The sequence below is a fragment of the Lynx rufus genome, unplaced genomic scaffold, assembly GCF_022079265.1.
Source record: "Lynx rufus isolate CCGP_SWC_20201006 ecotype Redwood Valley unplaced genomic scaffold, mLynRuf1.p SCAF_18, whole genome shotgun sequence".
In the NCBI taxonomy this organism is placed as follows: Eukaryota; Metazoa; Chordata; class Mammalia; order Carnivora; family Felidae; genus Lynx; species Lynx rufus.
The window spans coordinates 37,726,167-37,748,481 of record NW_025814832.1 but is presented as its reverse complement, the minus strand read 5'-3'; the positions used below and the strand labels follow the sequence as shown (position 1 = coordinate 37,748,481).

Below are 22,315 nucleotides of genomic sequence, written 5' to 3'. Positions count from 1 at the left end.
TCGTGAGTTCAAGCCCCGCTTCGGGCTCTGTGCTGACAGCTCAGAGCCTGGAGCCTGCTTCAGATTCTGTGTCTCCCTCTCTCCCTGCCCCTCCTTTGCTCATGCTCTGTCTCTCTCTCTCTCTCCCAAAAATAAATAATAAATATTTAAAAAGAAAAAAGAAAATATAGTTTTCTAGAATTTCTGCTCATTCTAGAAACATGGTGCCTTTTAAACAAATTTTTTTTTTAAAGTTTACCTATTTATTTATTTTGAGAGACAGCACAAGCAGGGTAGGGCAGAGAGATGGGGAACAGAAAGAATCCCAAGGAGGCTCCACGCTGTCAGCACAGGGCCCGATGTGGGCCTCGAACTCAACAACCGTGAGATTGTGACCTGAGCCAAAATCAAGAGTCAGATGCTCAACCGCTGAACCGACTGAGCCATCCAGGCGCCCCACCTTTTTTGTTTTGTTTTGTTTTAAACGAAGAGTTACAAAACAAAGTTCCAGGAAATTTCACCTAGAAGAAGAAAATCTCCCAATTAGACCACATAAGGCTCCTGAGTTCTCCCCATGTACCATACATACATGCTTATGGATATGATGTAAATATTTTCAATATTCCTTAGTAATTTATGGAGAGCCTAATCAAGTGAAAATATTCCTGTTTAGTTTATCTGGTGAAATGCATTATGTCTTGCTTCTGCAAAGTATATTACCTCAAAATCTATATATGAATCAATTTTTTAGTGAATTCGATTGCACTGCCCAACGACAGATTATACTTTCAGAGATGATTCATCTTCATTACGGATTGATTTTCAATGATCAGAGAATGACTTCTAACAGTTTAGGTTCAAACCTTTTTATTTCCAGTTCATGTGTACTAAGACACTCTAAAAGGAAACTTATGTTAATTGTTTTGTAAATAGACCGATAAGTAATCACCCCTCAATATACAGATTTGGAAGGTCATAAGTTACTTTTCATAAATAACGTTTCTTAGATAAAAGGTTTTTAAATAAGTAACCCTGGGCTAGTTCCTTGATTTAAGAGTATGTTGTAACTAGTATGATGTTTCTGTTGGTAAGAAAGGTACATCATAGTATCTTTGACATTAGGCTGTTGGAAGTTTTGTGTGTGTGTGTGTGTGTGTGTGTGTGTGTGTGTGTGTGTGTGTGCGTGTATAACACTGACATGATCTGCTCTGGGAAGTATGCTGGGGGTATAAATGCCCTCATTACACTTCAGTGGCACAACATTTCCTCTCTTTGCCCTCTTGCGAGGCCGTTTCTTTCCTTCTCTTTCTTACCCTCCTTCGGATGAGGGGAGAGCTGATCCTGTCTCCTACTCCGGCCACGTGGAGGTCACACTGAATGTGGCCCAAATAGAACCTTCCCCCTTGCCAGATGACCGGGCTGAGATGGGAACCTTCTGCTTTTATTACCAGTCTGCTTTGTCCAAGAGGCTCTGGACCCAGGGAATTTGTTAATTGAGGAATCTGCTTTGATTTCTTCAGCTGTGAACTAAAGGCTTTCATTTAACAACAAAATATAGGGGGTGTCTGGGTGGCTCAGTTGGTTCAGTGTCCAACTTTGGCTCAGGTCATCATCTCATGGTTTGTGGGTTTGTGGGTTCGAGACCCTCTTTGGGCTCTCTGTTGTCCGCACAGAGAGCCTGCTTTGGAGCCCGTGCTCCCCTCTTTCACCCCTCCCCTGCAGCATGCACATGTGCTCTCTCTCTCTCTCTCTCAAAAAAAAAATATATATAATATATATATAATATGTACATAATATATATATTATGTGTGTGTATGTATATATATATATATATATATATATATATACATAATATATATATATTGTATTGGGGTGCCTGGATGGCTCAGTAAGTTAAGTGTCAGATTCTTGACTTCGGCTCAGGTCATGATCTCATAGTTTGGGAGACTGAGTCCCGCTTTGGGCTCTTTGCTGACCTCAAGGAGCCTGCTCGGGATTCCGCCCCCCATCTTCTCTCTGCCCCTCCCTCATTCGCATATGCAGTCTCCCTCTCAAAATAAACATTAAAAAAAATACGAAGAAGTGACATTAAAAAAATATATAATACATATACACCTCCACTCTATGAATGTTGGTCTGCTTCAACCATTTTCTGCTTTTTAATAAAATACGGATTTCAGTGACTGTTTATGAAATCACTCAAGTAATACATGAATTGTGTTCCATAGAAATAATTCAAACAGTACTGATTTATATTGAGAAAAGAATTTAATTCCTTGTAACCTCTCCCACTAATCCTATTTTTTCTGAATATCACTACTGTTAAGAGTTTGAGGTACAGGCTTTTCTTTTCTATGAATTCACATGTATATTACTACACATACATATAGTCTCACTTATTTCTACATTTATGGAATCATACTATATAGTACCCTATGCCATACATCCTACACATACTGTTCTTTTTCTTTTTAAATTTTTATTTTATTTATTTACTTATTTATTTATTCATTCATTCATTCATTCATTTAGAGGGAGAGGGTACAAATGAGTGAGGGGCAGAGGGAGAGAGAGAGAGAGAGAGAGAGAGACAGAGAAAGCTCACCCAAAGTGGGGCTCAAGCTCATGAACCTGGAGATCATGACCTGAGTGGAAATCAAGAGCCGGATGCTTAACCAACTGAGCCAACCCAGGCACCCCATTTTCATTTTTTAATGCATTTTTTAAAAGTTTTAAGGGCACCTGGGTGGCTCAGTTGGTTAAGGGTCTGACTTTGGCTCAGGTCATGATCTCACAGTTCGTGAGTTCCAGCTGCAAGTTGGGCTCTGTGCTGACAGCTCAGAGCCTGGAGCCTGCTTCGGATTCTGTGTCTCCCTTGCTCTCTCCCCCTCCCCTGCTCACGCTCTGTGTCTCAAAAATGAATAAATGTAAAAAAAAAAAATTAAACAAAATAAAGTTTTATTTATTTAAGTAATCTCTACATTCAACATGGGGCTTGAACTCATGACCCTGAGATCGAGAGTCACATACTTTACCAATGGAGCCAGCCAGGCACCCCTATACATATTGATCTGATTTGCTTTTTCCACTAATGGAAAATATACATATTTCCATAGTGGTATATATAGAACTAGCTTATTCTTTTTAACTGTCACAAACAATATTAACAGTATGGGTGTATCGTAATTTATTTGCTCATATTCCTATTAATAAAATAAACACTTAAACTGAGACTAATTTCTAGCTTTTATAAACAACACTATACTGAATAGCTTCTTTGTACCCACATTCAAGGGCACATGTATAAATAAACAAATTTCTATAATAAATTTCTAAAAGTGGAATTGCTGGGTCATGGGTTTTTGTACTTAATCATTTTTATAGTAACTGTTTATTTGTTCTCCCACTTTATCCAAAACAGAATATTTTCAAGATCTTAATTTTTTGCTATCAGATGAACAAATGTCATATTTTGTTTTCATTGTATTTCTTGTGATTAGTATCAAAGTTATTGGTCATTTGTGCTTTTTTCTATGGTGTACCTATTAATGTTCTTTACCTTTTTTTTTCTACTGAGTTGCTGGATTCTTTATTTACAGGACCTCTTTATACATTATCGATATTCTCTGTTGGCTACCCTATACTACAAATATCTTCCCCTTGTCTTTCAACTTTGTTTATGGTGGCAATTTTTTTTCAATCGCTTTATTTTTTAAAGGAGGCAGGCTGACTTCACCGTTTGTGGAGGTAAGATCATATATTTGAAAGGACAGAAGTCAGTTGAACATACAGAGAAGTTACAAATGTCATGGGACAAAACGTCTGCAATCAAAAATTTTCCTTCATTGTATTGCATACCTACAGCAGCTAAAATTTTAATGGAGTTATATACTTTAATTCAATGACCTGTCTAGCAGTACGTGTTTTATTTCCTTCTACAAACATTTTCTCTCTACTTCTAGGATCTTCAGCCTAAACAGAAGCAATTTTTTCTTAATACTAGGTCAAAATGGAAGTGTTAAACAAGTGGTTGGGTTAGGGGCGGAGGGAAGCTCCAGCAACCATGAATGAAATTTGATACTCCTCGGCTCTAGCAAAATGACAATTATCCTTTGGCGTGGCGTGGGGTGGGGGGGAGGGGCGGAAGGGAAAGAGAGAATGAGGTAGGGGCAGAGAAAGAAGAGAGAGAATCCCAAAGCAGTCTCCGCACTTTCAGCACAGAGCCTGATGCGGGGCTTGAACTCACGAACCATGAGATCATGACCTGAGCTGAAATCAAGAGTAGGACGCTCAACCAACTGAGCCATCCAGGTGCCTCCCGCCTTTAAAACTCTTTACAATGAGGGGCGCCTGGGTGGCTCAGTTGGTTGAATGTCCAACTTTGGCTTAGATCACGATCTTGTGGTCTGTGAGTTCAAGCCCTGTGTCGGGCTCTGTGCTGACAGCTCAGAACCTGGATCTTGCTTCAGATTCTGTGTCTCCCTCTCTTTCTGCCCCTCCCCCACTCACACTTTGTCTCTGAAAAATGAATAAACCTCAAAAAAAATTAGAAGAAAAATAAAGCTCTTTACAGTGATTATAAATTCAATACAAGCTTGTTATAAATAGCTTAGGGGTGGGCTCCACTGTTTTTGTAGTGAAAGTAGCCAATCCTCAAGTCTTGGCCAATTACCCTTTCCATGTAATTCAGACCCCTAAGACCTAGAACTGTAATACACGGTTATGATTTTTTTTATAGTTCTTAATTTGGGGAGGTAGAAGAGAGTCGCAGATCCCTTTGAAAATCTGATGAGAAGCTAGGAGTTCTCTCCCCAGAAAAATGAACACAGGCACACACACATAAAACGTTGTGTAATAGCCACGGCACTGAAATTCATACTTCAGGAAACGGGAGGCCATGGGAAAATACCGGCTTGGTGAGTTCAACCAGCTAATGCTAGTCTAGTCCCTCAGTAGGCTTCCTTCTCCACCTTGGGCTAGCTCCATTCATTTTTAGGCCTGCTCTAGGGACTGGAGAATAATTTCTAAGTCACTTTCATGAGGGACTTTCATCTATACTAGCAAGACTATGCCACCCTCCCCCCCCCCACCCCCCACCCAGTCTCATAATTTTTTTGGAAGGGTGACGATTTCAAAGACGTTCATGAAGTTCCATTCAATCATAGCCTCTCTTTGGCAATCCTCTTTGTGCCTCTCTCAAAATACCGCCAGATTTGTGAACCTTTTGTGGACATGGTTACACTTCACAATGAACATGAGCAGAATAAAATTTGTTTAGGGAAATAGTTATGAGACAGCCACGTGCTCAGACTCAGAAAAGATACAAAATTAATCCCTGGGTAAGAGAAGATCAACCACCATGTACAATGTCCTTCCCACTGACCCCCCTCCCCGCTTCTTTCTTCTTAATTAAGCACTGGAGGTGGTTAGCTTAATTAGAGAGAAAGACATTCAGGGGTGCCACTGCCTATGGTGTAGAGTTTGTGTTCGGTACAAACACATCGCCCGGGAGGCCAATGGGACTAAAATTCAGCCTTAAGCTGAGATCACCTGCTGAACCGGCCCAGAAGGATGTCTTTTTCCAATTCTCACAAGGCACCGAAGCCTACCAGTTGGCCCGGAAGACATCCACCATTCTCTAATCTGTTTGGACTGAATTAATTAAGCTGTACTTGCAATCTAATCTGATTTAAAGTCGTTCTTAAACTTTAGCAAGTATCCGAATCATCTGGAGGGCTTGTTAAACCACGGATTGCTGGGCTATTCCCCCAGAGTATTTTATTCCGTAGGAGCCCAGAATTTGAATTTCTAACAAGTACCTGAGGTGGGGGCTGATGTTGGCCTGGGGACCTCACTTTGCACCAATGCTACAAACCACAGCAAGGGTTTTTTAATTGTAACTTTATTATTATTTATTATTATTTTTTTTTACTTTGGACCTTTTCTGTGTCTACTAATGAGAGCCTCACTGAGCCTACTGGGACCAAAGAAAAATAAGTAACTTCAGGTAGCCCAAACTGAAGGGCCATCCTCATGGCCAGTGACACACCCATTTCCCCCCGAAAGGCCCACAGTCCCTGGGATCACCTTGAATAAGGGACTGAGAAGGCACTCTGTGGGCAGGGCTATTATGACTGAGCCGTCTGTAGCTGTGTAAGGAAGGAGCCACAGTTTTCCTGGCAAGCAGTTGCGGGGGAGGGGGGCAAGAACGCCAGTAATTTACATGAAATTGATGGGGTGGTTCCTAGACCCCTTGCTAGTGAAAAGGCTGCCTGTTTTGGTTGGAGCTAAGACTGTGTATACAGGGGGTGGAGACCTTCTCTGCAGAGTACACGGTTTCCCCATGATCTACATCCACTAAACCACACACTGCTTTTCTGCACTCAGATACAGAAAGGCTTTTTGTCAATAGACTCGAGTTGTTAATAGGTCCACCTAACCCATCCTGAGTAAATAGGTAGGCATTCTCCCTCTGAAAGCTCTCCAGGACTGGAGGCCTCTATTTTCCTTTGATGCATTAGTCTAGCTTTGGGCCCCCTGGAATGGTCTGAGATTTTTTTTTTTTTTTTGACTAAAAGACTTTAAGTCTCTTCCTTGCTCTGGCATGCCTGAGACAGAAAAGAATCAGCCCCCATTTTTTTGTACCCCAGCCGTTCCGTATTGGATGCCCACCCACATTTTTTTTTTTCCTATATCCTGCCTCTACTCAAACCCTCTTTTCTGATCAACAGGCTTGAAGTATTTTGTCCTCTTAATCAGGAACCAGCTACCCTTTTTGATGTTGCCTTTTCTGAAAAGACCTCTATGGCATTCTGGTACTGGAAGGAAATCTATCAAAGTGCCCTCCCTGTCTCTTCGTCTTCAAAGTGTCAGATTCTTGGCCCTTCAGGTCCCCATTCACTTGCCAATTATTCTTTGAATATCCTTTTGATATTCTCTTAGTGTTGGTGGCAAGGACACCACGAGCTTAGAGAAGTCCAAGTTCACAGAGAGCAGCAAGTCTTCAGGATTTTTTGCATCTACGCGCCCTCTCTAAGAAGCTGAGAAAAGCTCCGGGTGTGTGTGTATGGGGGGGGAAGCAGAAAGATTTGTTTCATGATCAGGGTAAGTAATCACAGGAGGCTCTCCCTCTACCTGCCTTGGGGAGACATCATGAAAATCATGACAATGTGGCAAGCCAACATCTGCTACATGTAAGCAGTGTCCTGGGGGTGCGCGGTAAGAACGAACAAATGATGATCTTTCAAAAGAATCTCTTCCAGAGGTCTGCCTTTGGACAAACCCAGGAAGATGCACTTGGCTCTCCAGAAGATGCAGATCTGGGAAAAATGCACACACACATGCGCACATACACACACAGACCAAGCCCTCCAGAACAAGGTCTTTTGAAATGTGGCTCGAGGCAGCTAATGACATTAATGGCAATCATTTTCTTTGCCTGTTTAGTCCAATGTATCTTTTCATTGTGGATTTGATATCTTCTGCTAAGAAGAGGGAGGGATTGGTGGAACAATGACAGACAAGCACTAAAATGCAATGTAGGTTACACTGAGGACAAATTCAATTGACTTAGGAAGAGGCCAAGGAGGACAGCATTTCATTGGCTAATCAGATCTAACCCAAGTCACCAATTGGGTATGTTCATTTCTATTTATAGTCAAGGACAAGAGCCTCTGATGACTGATTCTGGGAATGTAGAAGATTCATGTGGATGAAATGATAGTGCTGCGAATCTGGAGAGGGTGGTCCATCCATCACAGGATGAAGCAAACCTTATTTTCTTTTAGTGGAAATGTGCAGAACTTGTTTAACTCCTCCCAAATCATGAAAAAAAAACAAAAGAAAGAAAGAAAGAAAGAAAGAAAGAAAGAAAGAAAGAAAAAGAAAAAAGCCACAACAGTCTTAGGATGAAGGGGCACCTATGGATCCTTGCAGAATCCTTAGGTTTTTAGCGAGAGAGTATTGCAAAGTGTCCTGTGAATCCAAGGATTCACTTTCACTTGATATGATGCTTCAGACAGTTTTGATCTTGAATCGAAGTCTGGGATAAATCAGGATGGGTTTAAAACCCATCCAACAGAAGTACAGAGCCCTTGTGTTCTCAAGTATGCCAGCAGCAAAGGTCCGGAGGTCCTACTTATTAGTCAATAACTAAGTACAGTTGACCCTTGAACAATTAGGGCGTTAGGGGTGCCAACACACACCTTCTCTCCTGTGGAATCGAAAATCCATGCGTAACTTTTGACTCCCTCCAATAGCCTACGACTGACTGGAAGCCTTACTGATAACATAAACAGCTGACGAACACATATTTGTATGTTCCGTGTAATCAATTCTGTATTCTTACCATCAAGTAAGCTAGAGAAAAGAAGATGTTAAGAAAATCACAAGGAAGAGGAAACACATTTACAGCAGCGTACTGTGTTTAGTGAAAAAGAAAATCTGCCTAAGTGGATCCACACAGTTCAAACCCGTGTTGTTCAAGGGCCAGCTGTACCGTGGTTATTTGAGACAAAGCTTCTATCGTTATATTCTTCTTTGTTATGTTCCCACAGACAGCGCTGCTTGCAATTCAGGGCGGAATAGTCCTGCCTTTGTTGTGTCTTTCTAGGTAGCATCTGAAGCCAGGAGGGATGAAGGTGGGGAAGGTGACTTACCATACCACTCATCAACCCATGCAAAAGCCTGTCTATGTCCAATCAGCAGAATATCCCGGACCACCTAAAAAAGTAGAAGAAGGAAGGTGAAGTAATAACCACGTCTGACGAAAACGATCCAGAAAATAGGTTGTTCCCAATTCTAGGAATCCTGGCAATTACAAATTTCTCGATCACTCTGTCCATGGGACGGCAATTATAGTCTCATGGACACAGATACGGGCTCGTTCGCTCCGAGTCCTTCCATGGCGTGCTCTACTCGCTGTAAGTTAATCTCTTCATCTTGTTTGAAACTTGGACTGGGAGTGTATACATTGTGGACAACCTTACTTGGCAGTCGTACAGCAGGGGCTGGGATGGATCTCTAGGCTCATCACCCTGAGACTTTTCATTTATCTTTACCTAAAACAGGTTCAACTTTTCGCTCGTGGCACGGTGCGTGTCTCGGTGGTGCAAGGAGGTCCTAGGTGTTGGGAATCAAGAATGCTTTTCTGGATAGCAAGTGACTTCTAAGCAAAGAGCACTTAACTCTTCCCTGAGGAAATAACCTAAATATTGATAAAAAAAATTTTTTTTTTAAATGTAATTGAAGATGTGGGATACGAGATAAAGAAATATCATTTGGGGAGTGACTTTCACATAACAGAAGGGGAAAAAAGCAGTTTACACAAGTTATTATTGAAAGAGACGAAATAAAGAGACCTCAGCAGGTATAGAACAGATGGGGATGCTAAGCTTGGCTAGGAGACAAAAGGAAAGAAATTGTTTCTTGTAGTGACACGCAATGGCAATAGAAGACTAAGAAAGATAATATATATAACTTGTGTGTATATGTGTGCCTGTGTGTAACCCTGTTCATGAGTTTTAATTTTATTTATTTATTTATTTATTTATTTATTTATTTATTTATTTATGAATCTTCTGGTGCTCTTTTTGTCCTCTATAAATATGCCGCTTTACGTTTCTTGGATACTCACACGCTCCCTTCAACATTCCTTTCTTCCTGCCAAACAAAACCCAGCAATTGTCAAAAACCTCTCGCGAAAGGTTCAAGCACGTTTCAATAAATGAAGGAGTTTAATCTGGCGAATTTGCAGAAACAAGGGAAGCGTTTATAATGAAGTGTTTATTTCTCCATGCCTCTGGATAGCTGGTGAGGCTTTTATGATTTGGAAGGAGGAAATATGTCAAGAAAATAAGAAACAACATGAAACCATACACACTCAAGTGCTGACTGTCAAATTCATGGAAATGAAAAGAACGGCATCGAGCCATCAGTAAAATATACCCTATTACATTAAGCACAACACAGCTGTCTGCTGGAACCAAGAATTCAATAATGTGCTAATGGCTCGCTTTCGAACATTTTTTTCCCCCTTAACTGTGAATAGATTCTTAAAAAACAAAAGTATTCAGAGAAAGGCATCCCTGGTACTTTAAACGCATGCAAATACTAACCTCCTATACTCATTAGCAGCTCATGGGCCAGAGCAGGTGTGGTTAGGGGGTGTGGATAACACTTCCTTATATTTGGAAACGGGCATGCCTTTTACTAGAGCATAATTCCTACAGGTATTTTAAAGAAACAGAAGTCAAAACTAGCCAAAGTCATCGGGTGAGAAAAGAAACACAATAAGCCCTACAGCAATCTAAATAGGCTTTGAGAAGAGAAAGGAGGATATGACAAGTGCTCTGTGTAGTGGCCCCGAGAAGAGGAGATCCTTTTGGGCTAAAAAATAAGGGGGTAGAGATAGTGCAGGAAGTCAAAGAAGATATAGCCCAAGTTAGACACAGAGCCGGGAGCGTCTTCCCGCTTAATCACTTGGGACACGGCTGGGAAACAGGTGGCCCCCAAAACTTGATTTCTATGTGTCTCTCATGTGGCTCCCACCTCTGGCTGGGCCGACAGGGCTCTAGAGCGCAGAAGAACGAAACACCTCTCCGTTAAAAAAAACACCAAAGCTCTCAGATCTGTTCTAGAATCTCATGAGCCCAGGTTCAATCTGTTCCTTTGTACTTAAATTCAAGACGTATACGTGTTATTGCCAATCGGCCTTCAATCTCAGTAGACCAATCCGTCTAAGTAAGTAACACAAAGCTCAGTGCATTAACGTTAAATTCCAGCGGCCCCAAAAGAATTTCAGAAAGCTATTCTTTATCAGTTTTTAAGTGGAAAAATAAACAGATATCCAGCCTATCTGGAATGTAGAGACAATGTGGGTAGTATTTATTTTTATGAAAATGGGAGGCATTACAAAGGGTCATGCAAAACACTACATTTTCCATTTGTTTCCATGAGGGTAACAGTCATGCTAGAAGCCCCTAACAAACTTAAGTCATCACCACCAGGTGATGATTTCCTGCTACACAAGTAACATGTTTAGCTAAAGTGGGTATACAATTGAAATCTGTGTTTCGAGGCTATTAATAATTCTTTGGTAACAAAATTATTAAATGACAGAAATACTGAGATGCACCATCTAGGGGACAATCGTGTTTTCTCTTGGGGGCATCTTCTACCTTAAGTGTCTATATTTGCAGGGTCTTTTGAGTGAGAATGATCTTGGGGGCTGCACACACAGATAAGCCCCATGCCTCTGCCTGGAATCCAAGTACCCAAGTACCAAGTACAAGTACTTCTGCCTGCAACGAGGTTAGCCTGATGCCAGAGGGAGAAGTATGTTTTGAAGTATGTTTTAAATTCAGTTAATTTCCTGAATATACTCATCCAGCAGACATGGAGGTCACGGAATGAGAAATGAAGGGCAAAACATCAAATTAAGCCTGGATGTAAAATGCATTTTCACGAAAACAGGGTCTTCTAGATGCAGTTGGCTCGTGTTGGCTCAGCACTGTACAGGTGTTGTGCGTTGTGCACTCCAGCTGACAGTAAAGACAGTCACGGAGAGCCTGGGTGGCTCACTTGGTTAAGCATCTGACTTTGGCTCAGGTCACGATCTCACGGTTCGTGAGTTCAAGCCCCACATCAGGCTCTCTGCTGTCAGCACAGAGCCTGCTTCGGATCCTCTGTCCCCCTCTCTTTCTGCCCTCCCCTCTCTCAAAAATAAATAAACATTAAAAAAACAAAAACAGAAACAAAACAAGTCACTGTGTCCACAGTCCGGGAACTGCTGTTTATTCACTTACCTTGTGTACAAATTGTTCCACTCTGGTCTGAAGTCCCCAGACCTCAAACTTCACGGTCACCAGCTTGTAGGAACACATGATGGGTTGATGACTATCTCTCCAGCCTTCCCTTAATTGGCCGCGTCCTGTCTTCTCAGACTTGAAGTGTTTAGGATCCTGAAAAAGATACATCAAAGAAATGATAACTTTAAAGCTTAATTATCATTTATATAGGAAATTTCCAGAATAGGTAAGTCCATAGAGACCAGCAAGATGAGTGGTTGCCAGGTGTTGGAGTCACTACTAATGGATAAAACGGTTCCTGTTGGGGTGATGAAAATGTTCTGGAACCAGGTAATGGTGGGAGTTGCATAGCTTTTGTGAATACACTAAAACCCTCTGAATTGTACACTTAATTAAAAGGGGGAATTATATACATCTCAATCAAAAGAGGGGCTTACGGTGTAAGTAAATAGTAAAATGATAGCTCACCTATTCACATGTCAAAAATGGGATTTATTTATTTATTCACATTTAAAAGATTTTATTTTTATGTAATCTCTACGCTCAAATTCACAAACCTGAGATCAAGAGTTGCACATTCCACCAACTTAGGTAGCCAGGTACCCCTCAAAAACGTGATTTTAAGCCAGATTTGTGCTGGGACGCCTGGGGGGCCCAGTCAGTTAAGCAACAGACTTTGGCTCAGGTCGTGATCTCACGATTTGTGGGTTTGAGCCCTGTGTCGGGCTCTGTGTTGACAGCTCAGAGCCTGGAGCCTGCTTCAGATTCTGTGTTTCCCTCTCTGTCCCTCCCCTGCTTGTGCTCTGTCTCCCTCTCTCAGAAATAAATAAACATTAAAAAAAAAAAAAGCCAGATTTGTGCCACTGCATTGTATTTTCTCTGACCTTAGATTCAATAAACTTTACAACAAAAATTTTTTTAGGTACAACCCATTACTGGGTGTGCAAATTTGGACAATTGCTCAACAATGTGTATAAATATCTAAGAGCTAAGCATATGCACCTACCTATGACCCGACAATTCAATTTCTAGGTGAAATGGGTGCATCTGTCCACCAAAAGACTGTACTTGAAATTCACAACAGCTTAAAAAAATTTTTTTAATGTTTATTTATCTTTGAGAGAGACAGAGAGAGACAGAGCGCAAACAGGGAAAGGCAGAGAGAGAGGGAGACACAGAATCTGAAGCAGGCTCCAGGTTCCGAGCTGTCAGCACAGAGCCCAACGTGGGGCTTGAACTCACGGACCGTGAGATCGTGACCCGAGCCAAAGTCGAACACTTAACCTAATGAGCCACCCAGGTGCCCCCCAAATATATAAAATATTTAAAAACAAAGAAACAAATAAATAAGAAAGATTAAAAAAATTGTTGTAATGTTTAACCATTTAATATTTCCTCAATGATTGCCATTTGGAAATCAGCTTCTGATTTATCTCATCAGAGGATTATTTTTCAGAGATACCTCACAAGAAATGTGTGAATTAATAAAGTAAGAGAAAATGCATATATACACCTAAAAATATTTTTATTTCTTTTCCCAGCTTAGAGTTAGTAACAGATAACACTGTGTCGGCTTACGGCGTACAACGTGTATCATTAAAAAAATTGTTTAAAAATTTACGTAGGAGAGAATTTTCGTTAACATACCGAAGACTTTGCTCTGGGGATTACTGTCCAGCTCTGTTTCGGGGCTCCCCTCTACCACAACCCTGCCCCCGCTCGGGGGGAGGTAGGAATTGGGAGGAAATGAGCCCCCCAAACACAGCAGAGGCCACAAGATAAAGCAGAATGAGGCTCCCCCCACCCCCCATCCAAGAGAGACCTGGGGACCCTGTGCAGGAAGGGAGGTAGTCTGAGCCACGGAACTGGATTATCTCGACTGCCCAGCCCTTTTAACTCAGCCCGGACAGTGCCTCAGGGGTAGGTCCAGCAGGTGCAAGCAGGATGCTTACAACTAAAGAGAGCGTTATCACTGGGGTCTGGCTGGGGCTCTGGCAGGGACGTCTGGCTTGGCTCTGAGGGGCTGGCAGGCTGCCCCTGCCTTTCTTTACTGGCGTGCCTCCTGCGGACAAGACTTTGGCTGCGGTGGCCACTCCCAGAACTGTGGCTCCCCCAGAAAACACAGCACACCCCCGAGACCAACGCCCACACGAGGCTGATGCCAGGCCCTCAGCGACATCCAGGCAGAGCCCACAGCTTCCCTGCCCCTGTGGCCTCTGCCTCTAGCCGGCATTCCCCATGCTGCTGCCAGAGTGACCTCCCAAACGAAGACTTAATCCCATTGCTGACTTCCTCAGAATCCATCTACGGCACCATGACTTCAGGATACCATTAAAATGCCTGGCATGAAATACAAGGCCCTTTATGATCTTGCCTACCTTTCTAGCAGCTCTTCTGGACCACTGTCCCAAAGCCACACCTTTCCCTTCAGCCTTACGAAGCTCCTGCATCCCCATGCTCCAGGGCTCCAGAACCTTCTAGGCAAGTGTCAGTTCTTCTTCCCGAAATTTTTTCTCCCCAGCCAACTCCTCCACTTTGCCTCACTCTTCTTTTCCTTCTTTAAGACTCAGCTGGAGGGTCCCCTCCTCCCAGAACACTGTCCTATGTGGTTCAGAATGAACACGCCTCCTTTATGCTTCCAAAGCCATGAACCTGGCAGGTGGGAAGGACTCTCATCACTGGTGTGCTTGTCCATTTCCACAAGACCACAGTCATCTTGAGCCCAGCGGATGCTGAATGCCCATGATGCTGGTACACAACACATGCTGAATAAACGTTTGTTGAATGAATGCCGGAATTGTTTGGACCCACCACACACACACATGGCTGGGCATCTCAGCTACATTTGGGTAAATCTTAAAGTGAAAGACAGGTTAAAAATGCTATGTGCCTCATTACAACTGCCGGCAAGCACGTGAAAAAATTAGAACCCTCACACATTGAGGATGGGAATATAAAATAGTGTGGCCACTTTGAAAAACAACTGGGTAGTCCCTCGAAAGGTTAATACGGAGTGAATTTGGCTCTGCCATTCCACTCCAAGATACCTACCCAACACAATTGAAACCTATGTCCATGCAAAACCTTGCACATGAATGTTCAAATTCCTAATAGGCAAAAAATAGAAACAACCCAAGTGTCCATCATCTGATGAATGGATACGCAAAATGTGGTCCATCCATACAATGGAAGATTATCCAGCCATTAGAAGGAATGAGGTACTGATCCATGCTCTAGCACGGATGAACTTCAAAAAACATTACAATAAGTGGAAGAAGCCAGTCATCAAAGGCCACCTTGTATAATTCCATTTATCTGAAATATCCAGAGTAGACAAATCTACAGAGAAAGAGAGCAGAGTAGTGGCCTGAGCTGGGGTGAGCTGCCATGGAAACAGAGTTTCTCTTGGGGCTGATGAAAATGCTCTAAAATCAGGTTTAAGGTGACGGCTGACAACTCTATAAATATGCTAAAAGCCATTTAACTGTACCCCTTAAATGGGTGAACGTTAGGTAAATTATGTATCGACAAAGCTGTGAAAAACACACAAATGCAGTATAAAAATGCCACGTGCTACCTTAGTCGGATTTTTCAGGGTATGTACTAATTCTGAGATTCCTGAAAGTCCTGCATAAAGTAATATTATAACAGTCATTATCCTAAGCATTTACTGAATGCACAATGTGGGCACAGTAGAGAACCAGATATTACATTATGCTCTCCCTTGACCTGGTTTCTTTGCCCTGAGGGGTGTGGGAGGGCAGCAGCAGCTGTGTGTGTGTGTGTGTGTGTGTGTGTGTGTGTGCGTGCACATTCGCACGCCCTGGAAGGTGTGGGCTGTGTGTGGTCACAGAGCACTTCCCCCCAACCATGGTGGAATCCGCTCTACTTGGCTGATTTCCATTCCTTGACCTTCCCCCGGGTCCCTCATTGGCATCGGTTGCAGGAAGACATTGGGCCTGGAGGTAGCAGGGACCAGAGTGGGACAAATATATAATTAATGGAATACTCAACTGACAAAAGAGATTCTGAAAGAGAGAAGGAAAAGAGAAGGCACAGTAAGTATCCCATAGGAATAAGTGTTCTGTGAAAGGAATAGCTGGAGATTGGAGTATGGGTAGCATTTTCAAATCTTCGATACCAATATTGTCATGCTGTGTTTTTATCACCCGAACCAGCCCAGAAACGACTACTGAAATATACATACAGGCCTGGAAAGATTATGTTAATTTAATAATAACATGATTCAGGAAAAAGGCACAGGCCTAGGGTCTGGTTCATGGCAAGTGTTCAACTGACGTTAGCTATTACGGTACTCCGAAGGCAGTCTCAGATGCGTTTGAGTAACATGCCCAATCCTGCAGTCAAGGGCAGAGCCACTGATGCTTTTCCAAAGTACCCTGGAATTGCTGGTAGGAGATTTGATGGTTTAAGGTCACGGGACTAATTCCTGCCTACCCCATGTTCCTACAGTCTATAACGCCATTGAGAATAAAAAGAGAAAATCAATAAATCAAGAGGTATCACCAGGGAGTCTCTGGTGGATAATTTCCAAAGATGGCCTCCAGCAGCTCCTTCCCTCTCTGTGCCAGTATGCTGTTCCTCCCACCAAGAGATGGAGGCTATCTCCCCTCACTTTGAATCTAGGTTGGCCTAGGTCACGCTCTGACCAATTGCCAATGGCAGAAGAGAAACTGTGTCAGTTCAGGCCTCTCAAGGAAGCTAGTAACCGGACGCCTGACACAACGTACAGAGTCGGGTCTGATTACTCCGAGCCCACCATGTTGGGGGGAAGCCCAAGATAGCCTTGCGGAGAAGTGCCCACCCATTCCAGCTAAGAAGCCAGCAGGCATGCGAGGGAACAGGCCAAATTGGATATTTCAGTCCAAACATACATCGTGAGGAACAGAAGATCTGCCCAGCTAAGCCTCGTCAAAAAATTTACAGCTGCCACGTAGTCAATGTGAGTTAACAGACAGGAGCTGGAGTTAAACAGGGAGGGTTGGTTTCTTTCGCCACCCGCCTACTAACTTTCCAACGAAAGGCAAATGAGGAGTATAATTATCAGCACATGGACAGTAACTATTCTTTTTAAAAACAATTTTTTTACGTTTGTTTATTTTTGAGAGACAGAGAGCACGAGGTGGGGAGGGGCAGAGAGAGAGGGAGACACAGAATCCGAAGCAGGCTCCAGGCTCTGAGCCGTCAGCACAGGGCCCGACGGGGGGCTCAAACCCGCGAACCGTGAGATGATGACCTGAGCCGAAGTCGGACGCTTAACCGACTGAGCCACCCAGGTGCCCCTGGACAGCAGCTAGCTTGAGGCTTGGAAGACATGGCCTCCATGCTTTGGCCGACCAGAATACACATAGGCAAACCACTGAGAACCTGAGAGAACGTCGTCCTTCTTGAGCTTGCAAGTGGGTAATCAAACCACAGTTCCGGAGCGAGCAAGTGGCGGAAGGCGGGAAGGCAACTCTCTCAGCAACGCAGACGTGTGGGAGACAAAGGACCCCGCCAACAGAGCAAGGGGCCAGGCACAGGAGGTAGGGGGATGGGGTAAAAGCCATGGCTGTAGCCTGACTGCCTTCACGCGTCTCGGATCTTGTGCAGGGAGTCCGAGAGAGGCCTGAAGATGAAGGTCCCGGAGCAATCCGGCGGCGCCCCGCCTTGGTTCATGGACTAGCCTTAGCTCGCCTCTTGGGCTGGCAACTACTTGACTTTGAAATGGTACCTGTTCCCGAATCTTCATATACATTCTAGGCATAGGCTTCTCAAGAAATCAAGCGAGACTCTGCAACATTAAGCAGGGAACGCTGGTAGATCACATTTTCCCAAACAGTGAAGAATCACAGGCCCTCACAGCAACCATCAGCTCTGAAGAAGACTGGAAAAGTAACGTCTGCACAGCGAAAACCATGCAGATGCCAAGATCTATGTGTGGCTCCGGATCACGCCACAGAAGCACGAGGTCACAAGGAGGAGACCAGAATCCCAGCTCCCCTAATTCTAGGCCAAATGTTCTTTCCACTACATTTACTTTTAATGTTAAACAGCAAAGGGTGTTTTTGTCATAGCCAGATGCCAAAGAAGCAATTAACAATTGGGCTTTTGCTGGCGACAGTGGATTGATGTTTTTGCAAGTCTGGTGTCTATCTACAGCTGCTGATTTCATCTAGTAAATCTTATACGTGGCCTATAATTAGGGATTCACTTTCAAAGAGAGGGAGGGAGGTAAGAGAGAGGATTTACCAGAGGACTCCTTTAATCAAAACTCGAGATCTGGGGCGCCTGGGTGGCTCAGTCGGTTGAGCGTCCGATTTCGGCGCAGGTCATGATCTCGCGGTTTGTGGGGTCGAGCCCGGCATCGGGCTCTGTGCTGACAGCTCAGGGCCTGGATCCTGCTTCGGATTCTGTGTCTCCCTCTCTCGCTGCCTCTCCTCCCCCCCCCCCCCCCGCCCTTCACATTCTGTGTCTCTCTCCTTCAAAAATAAATAAACATTAAAAAAATTTTTTTTAAACCCCTCAAGATCAAAAATGAACGTCCAGCTGAATGAATGCCTTTAAGTGAGGATGGAAAAAAAAAATCAAACCACCGGGTCTTATCTGAAATATTCTGGTTACTGCAAACCTTTCTCCTTGGTCATGTTCTCCCCCTCTCCCACCCTTGCCCATGCACCCCCTAATATCCATTCCACTTGAAATCATCTTCTTCGGTTTCATTTTCTCACTTGAGTTTGTGAACATAAATGACTAAATCGCCCCATTCACACATCAGTTGACCTTTCTTCTAACCTTTTAAATTTTTTAAATTTCTGGTTTGTGTTTCTATAGCTTCTGTACTATTTTGGTCCTGACTCAAAAAAAACTCTGTGATAGGATTCACTCATTCTTTTTTTTTTTTTTTTAATTTTTTTTTTTTCAGCGTTTATTTATTTTTGGGACAGAGAGAGACAGAGCATGAATGGGGGAGGGGCAGAGAGAGAGGGAGACACAGAATCGGAAACAGGCCCCAGGCTCTGAGCCATCAGCCCAGAGCCTGATGCGGGGCTCGAACTCACGGACCGCGAGATCCGTGACCTGGCTGAAGTCGGACGCTTAACCGACTGCGCCACCCAGGAGCCCCTTTTTTTTTTTAAATTTTTTTTTTCAACGTTTATTTATTTTTGGGACAGACAGAGACAGAGCATGAACGGGGGAGGGGCAGAGAGAGAGGGAGACACGAACTTTGGCTTTTTTTAAATGAGGACATCAACCACATGGGATTAGGGTCCACTCAACTTCATTTTAACTTGATTCCTTCTGTAAAGATGCTATTTCCGGGGCGCCTGGGTGGCTCAGTCAGTTAAGTGTCTGACTCTGGCTCAGGCCATGATCTCGTGGTTGGCGGGTTTGAGCCCCGCGTCAGGCTCTGTGCTATCAGTGCAGAACCTGCTTTGGGTCTTGTGTTCCCCTCTCTCTGCCCCTCCCCCACTTGGGTGCTCTCTCTTTCTCTCCCCAAAATAAAAAAACATTAAAAAAAAAAAAAAAAAGGATGCTATTTCCAAATAAGCTCACATTCTCAGGTGCCAGGGGGTTAAGGGCTTCAACATCTCTCTTCTGGGGGACACAACCCAGCCCGCACCAGTGGGTCATAGTTTTCACAAGGCAAGTCTTACAGGGTCCCCTGTAACTAGCTCTCGCGTAGCATGCCCACTCACTGGGTCACGGAACAATGAACCTGGCGCCCTGGCTGCGGGTGGATCCACGGGCCGCCGGGGAAGCAGTGCTCTTGCCTCCAGGCTGCGTGACGTACGGCTCCTGGAGCCCAGCAGCTGGCTGGCGGGCTGGGATCACGTCAGGCTGCAAGTTCCTCTGGCTGGGGGCTTCTAAATTCATCTCCGATGAGAGCTCTGGCTCCGGAGTCTGCTGGTACTCCCCAGGCTTGGCACATGGCAGATCGGGCCCTCGTAGTGAGTTACAGCCCATCTGTGTGGAGGGAGGTAATCTCCCAAGCCAGACGGACCAAACTGGTGAAGGGAAGGAAAAATTCTTCCTCTGCCTTTCAAGGTCTTCCAGTTGGACTAAGAATTCAATTTACATGAGACAGATTAACAGGAGGAAAAAACCCAAAGTGTTATTATGTGCGCACAGAGGGCCAATAAGGAAATTGAGGCCTGAAGAAATTACCAAGATATATATATATATATATTTCCCCCCCCCCCAATGTTTATTTATTTTTGAAAAAGAGAGACAGTGTGAGCAGCGGAGGGGCAGAGAAAGGGAGACACAGAATCTGAAGCAGGCTCCAGGCTCGGAGCGGTCATCACAGAGCCCGATGCAGGGCTTGAACTCACGGACCGCGAGACCATGACCTAAGCCGAAGTCAGACACTTAAATGAGCCACCCAGACGCCCCTGTTTTCATAAATTTTACACAAAGAGAATAAATCTCTGAGGGACTGACAGGACAGAGAAAACTTTGGGAGCTTCAGTTAGGAAGGTATTCTAAACAGAATTTGGGCTGGGGTAGTAAATACACAAAAACGTAACAAGGGTTGTTTACACAGCCTTCTGCACCCTGAACTTCCCACCTCTGGTGATAAGGAGGTCTCTCTACTTCCTGATGAGGCTACCTTTCACAAGGGAGATTGATTTCCTGCATTCGGGGGACAGAGAAGGGTCTGAGTGTCCTCCTTTTTTTTTTTTTAAAGATTTTATTTTTTTTCAAGTAATCTCCACACCCAATGCAAGGCTTGAACTCACAACCCTGAGACCAAGCGTTGCATGCTCTACCAACGGACTCAGCCAGGTGTCCTGGAGTGTCCTTCTTGCACAGCCAATCTCTTAAGTAACTTTTATTTAAAATAACCAAATGCCAAATTGGCACATTTGGAACAGCCTGCCCTTGGCCTCCACATTGGCCACCCCTTCCATGCAGGCACATCTTCTTTAGAAGGCTTCCTCTCCCTGGAGTCAGTCACACCTCCAGGCTTCATCCATCTTGCACTTGGACAAAGCAGAACAAAGGCGAAGCCGAAAGGCGAAGCCGAAAGGTGAGGCCGAGGGCCTCTTCATTAGTGCAGTCCTTTCGAGACTGTGTCTCTTTGTTTGTTAGAATCAGTCTCACATCCGGGAGGTGCAAGGAGGAGCCCCCAGGAGGTCCTGGCCTGGCTGGGGCTCAGCTAGCATCTCAGAGGCAATATTATCAGTCTACATTCACTGAGATTTAAAGTCTCCATGATTAATTATGCTTTCAATGTGAACCACAAAGGACTAAATCCAACGGGGGCTTGCCCTGTTAATTGAAATTAGAAGTTTTTGATAAATGTTAAATGAAATAGGGCTAAGCAGTAACTGGGTAGGAATTGTTACATTATGTAACTACAACGCTCAGTCCTAAAATAGGGATGAACTAACAACACTTATCGGACTTTTTTTTCCTGCATTCTTGGAGTCTTGAAGACTCCAACGTGATGAATATATCCTCATTCCCCATCAATGAATGGCATTTCAACCAGGTAAAATTCGGCTCTGAATTTGGACTCAGATTCATTGAACTTGAATCCTAAAAGGAATGCACATAAAAAATTAAGGAGCTTTCAAAGCAGCTAGTCACAACAGACCACATATTAAAGGATCCCATTCAGATGAAATACCTCGAACAGGGAAATCTACAGAGACAAAAAGATTAGGGGTTTCCTAGGGCTGGGGTGGGATCGGGGGTAAAAAAGCCGGGTGTGTGTGTGTGTGGGGGGGGGTGATAGTTAAAGCATGCAGGGTTTCTTTTTGAGGTGATGAACCTGTCCTAAATTTGATTGTGATGACGGCTGCCCATATCTGTGAATACACTGAAATCCATCAAATTTGCCACTTGAAATGGGTCATTGTATGGTATGTGAACTCTTTCTCAATAAAGCTGTTGAAATAAGCAAAACAAAACTAAGGAGCTTTCAGAGTGCGTTTGAGAAGTGACCTAAAACTTTACTTAAAAGGTCAACTGCTGTGCATCAGCTTAAAAAAAAAAAAAACCAAACAACAACCCTAAATGCAAATTGTAGCCACAAGCAGCCAATTCTTGCTTTGTTAGCAGTTAATACCTAAAGTGCTATTTTTAAAGCATTTGCTCTTGGCACTCGAGTATACCACAAACGCTGAGTGATTTGTGCTATTCCTCTGCAAAGCGACTCTCTTAAAGGAGCTTGACTTATAAAGTGCTACTGACACGCAGAAAGGCAGAGAAAAGGGGGGATGTGGTGGGGAGGCGTTTTGGTGTGTGTTCTGAGCCCTTCTCAGTTATAATTCAGTGCCAGAAAAACTCAAAACTTCTCTACTGGAGGAGGGAGCATGAGAATGGAAAATATGAGCACAAACCACAAAATAATTTAATAGTCGGTGGTCTCCAGCTGGAAGGGTAACCACTGTTGATGCCTGTTAGGACCGAGGGAGAAGATTTAAGTCCAAAGAAAATCCTCAGAGGTGATCAGAAGAAAGAGAGGTTGGAAGGAAAAATAGCCACGCTAGCTAATGTTTATTAGATGCTTCCTGTGC

General features: G+C 43.7%; 1 protein-coding gene across 6 annotated transcripts in view; it reads right to left on the bottom strand.

Annotated features, from left to right (window-relative positions):
* Positions 1-22,315, bottom strand: part of PITPNC1 (phosphatidylinositol transfer protein cytoplasmic 1) — a 257,331-nt gene that overhangs the window by 7,735 nt on the left and 227,281 nt on the right. For all 6 annotated transcript variants that reach the window (XM_047081564.1, XM_047081562.1, XM_047081563.1 and 3 more), the window contains exons 7-8: positions 11,784-11,939; positions 8,637-8,700 (exon numbers count right to left, since the gene is read on the bottom strand). In XM_047081564.1, the coding sequence (XP_046937520.1) occupies positions 8,637-8,700; positions 11,784-11,939 (220 nt within the window). The remainder of the gene's footprint in view (positions 1-8,636; positions 8,701-11,783; positions 11,940-22,315) is intronic.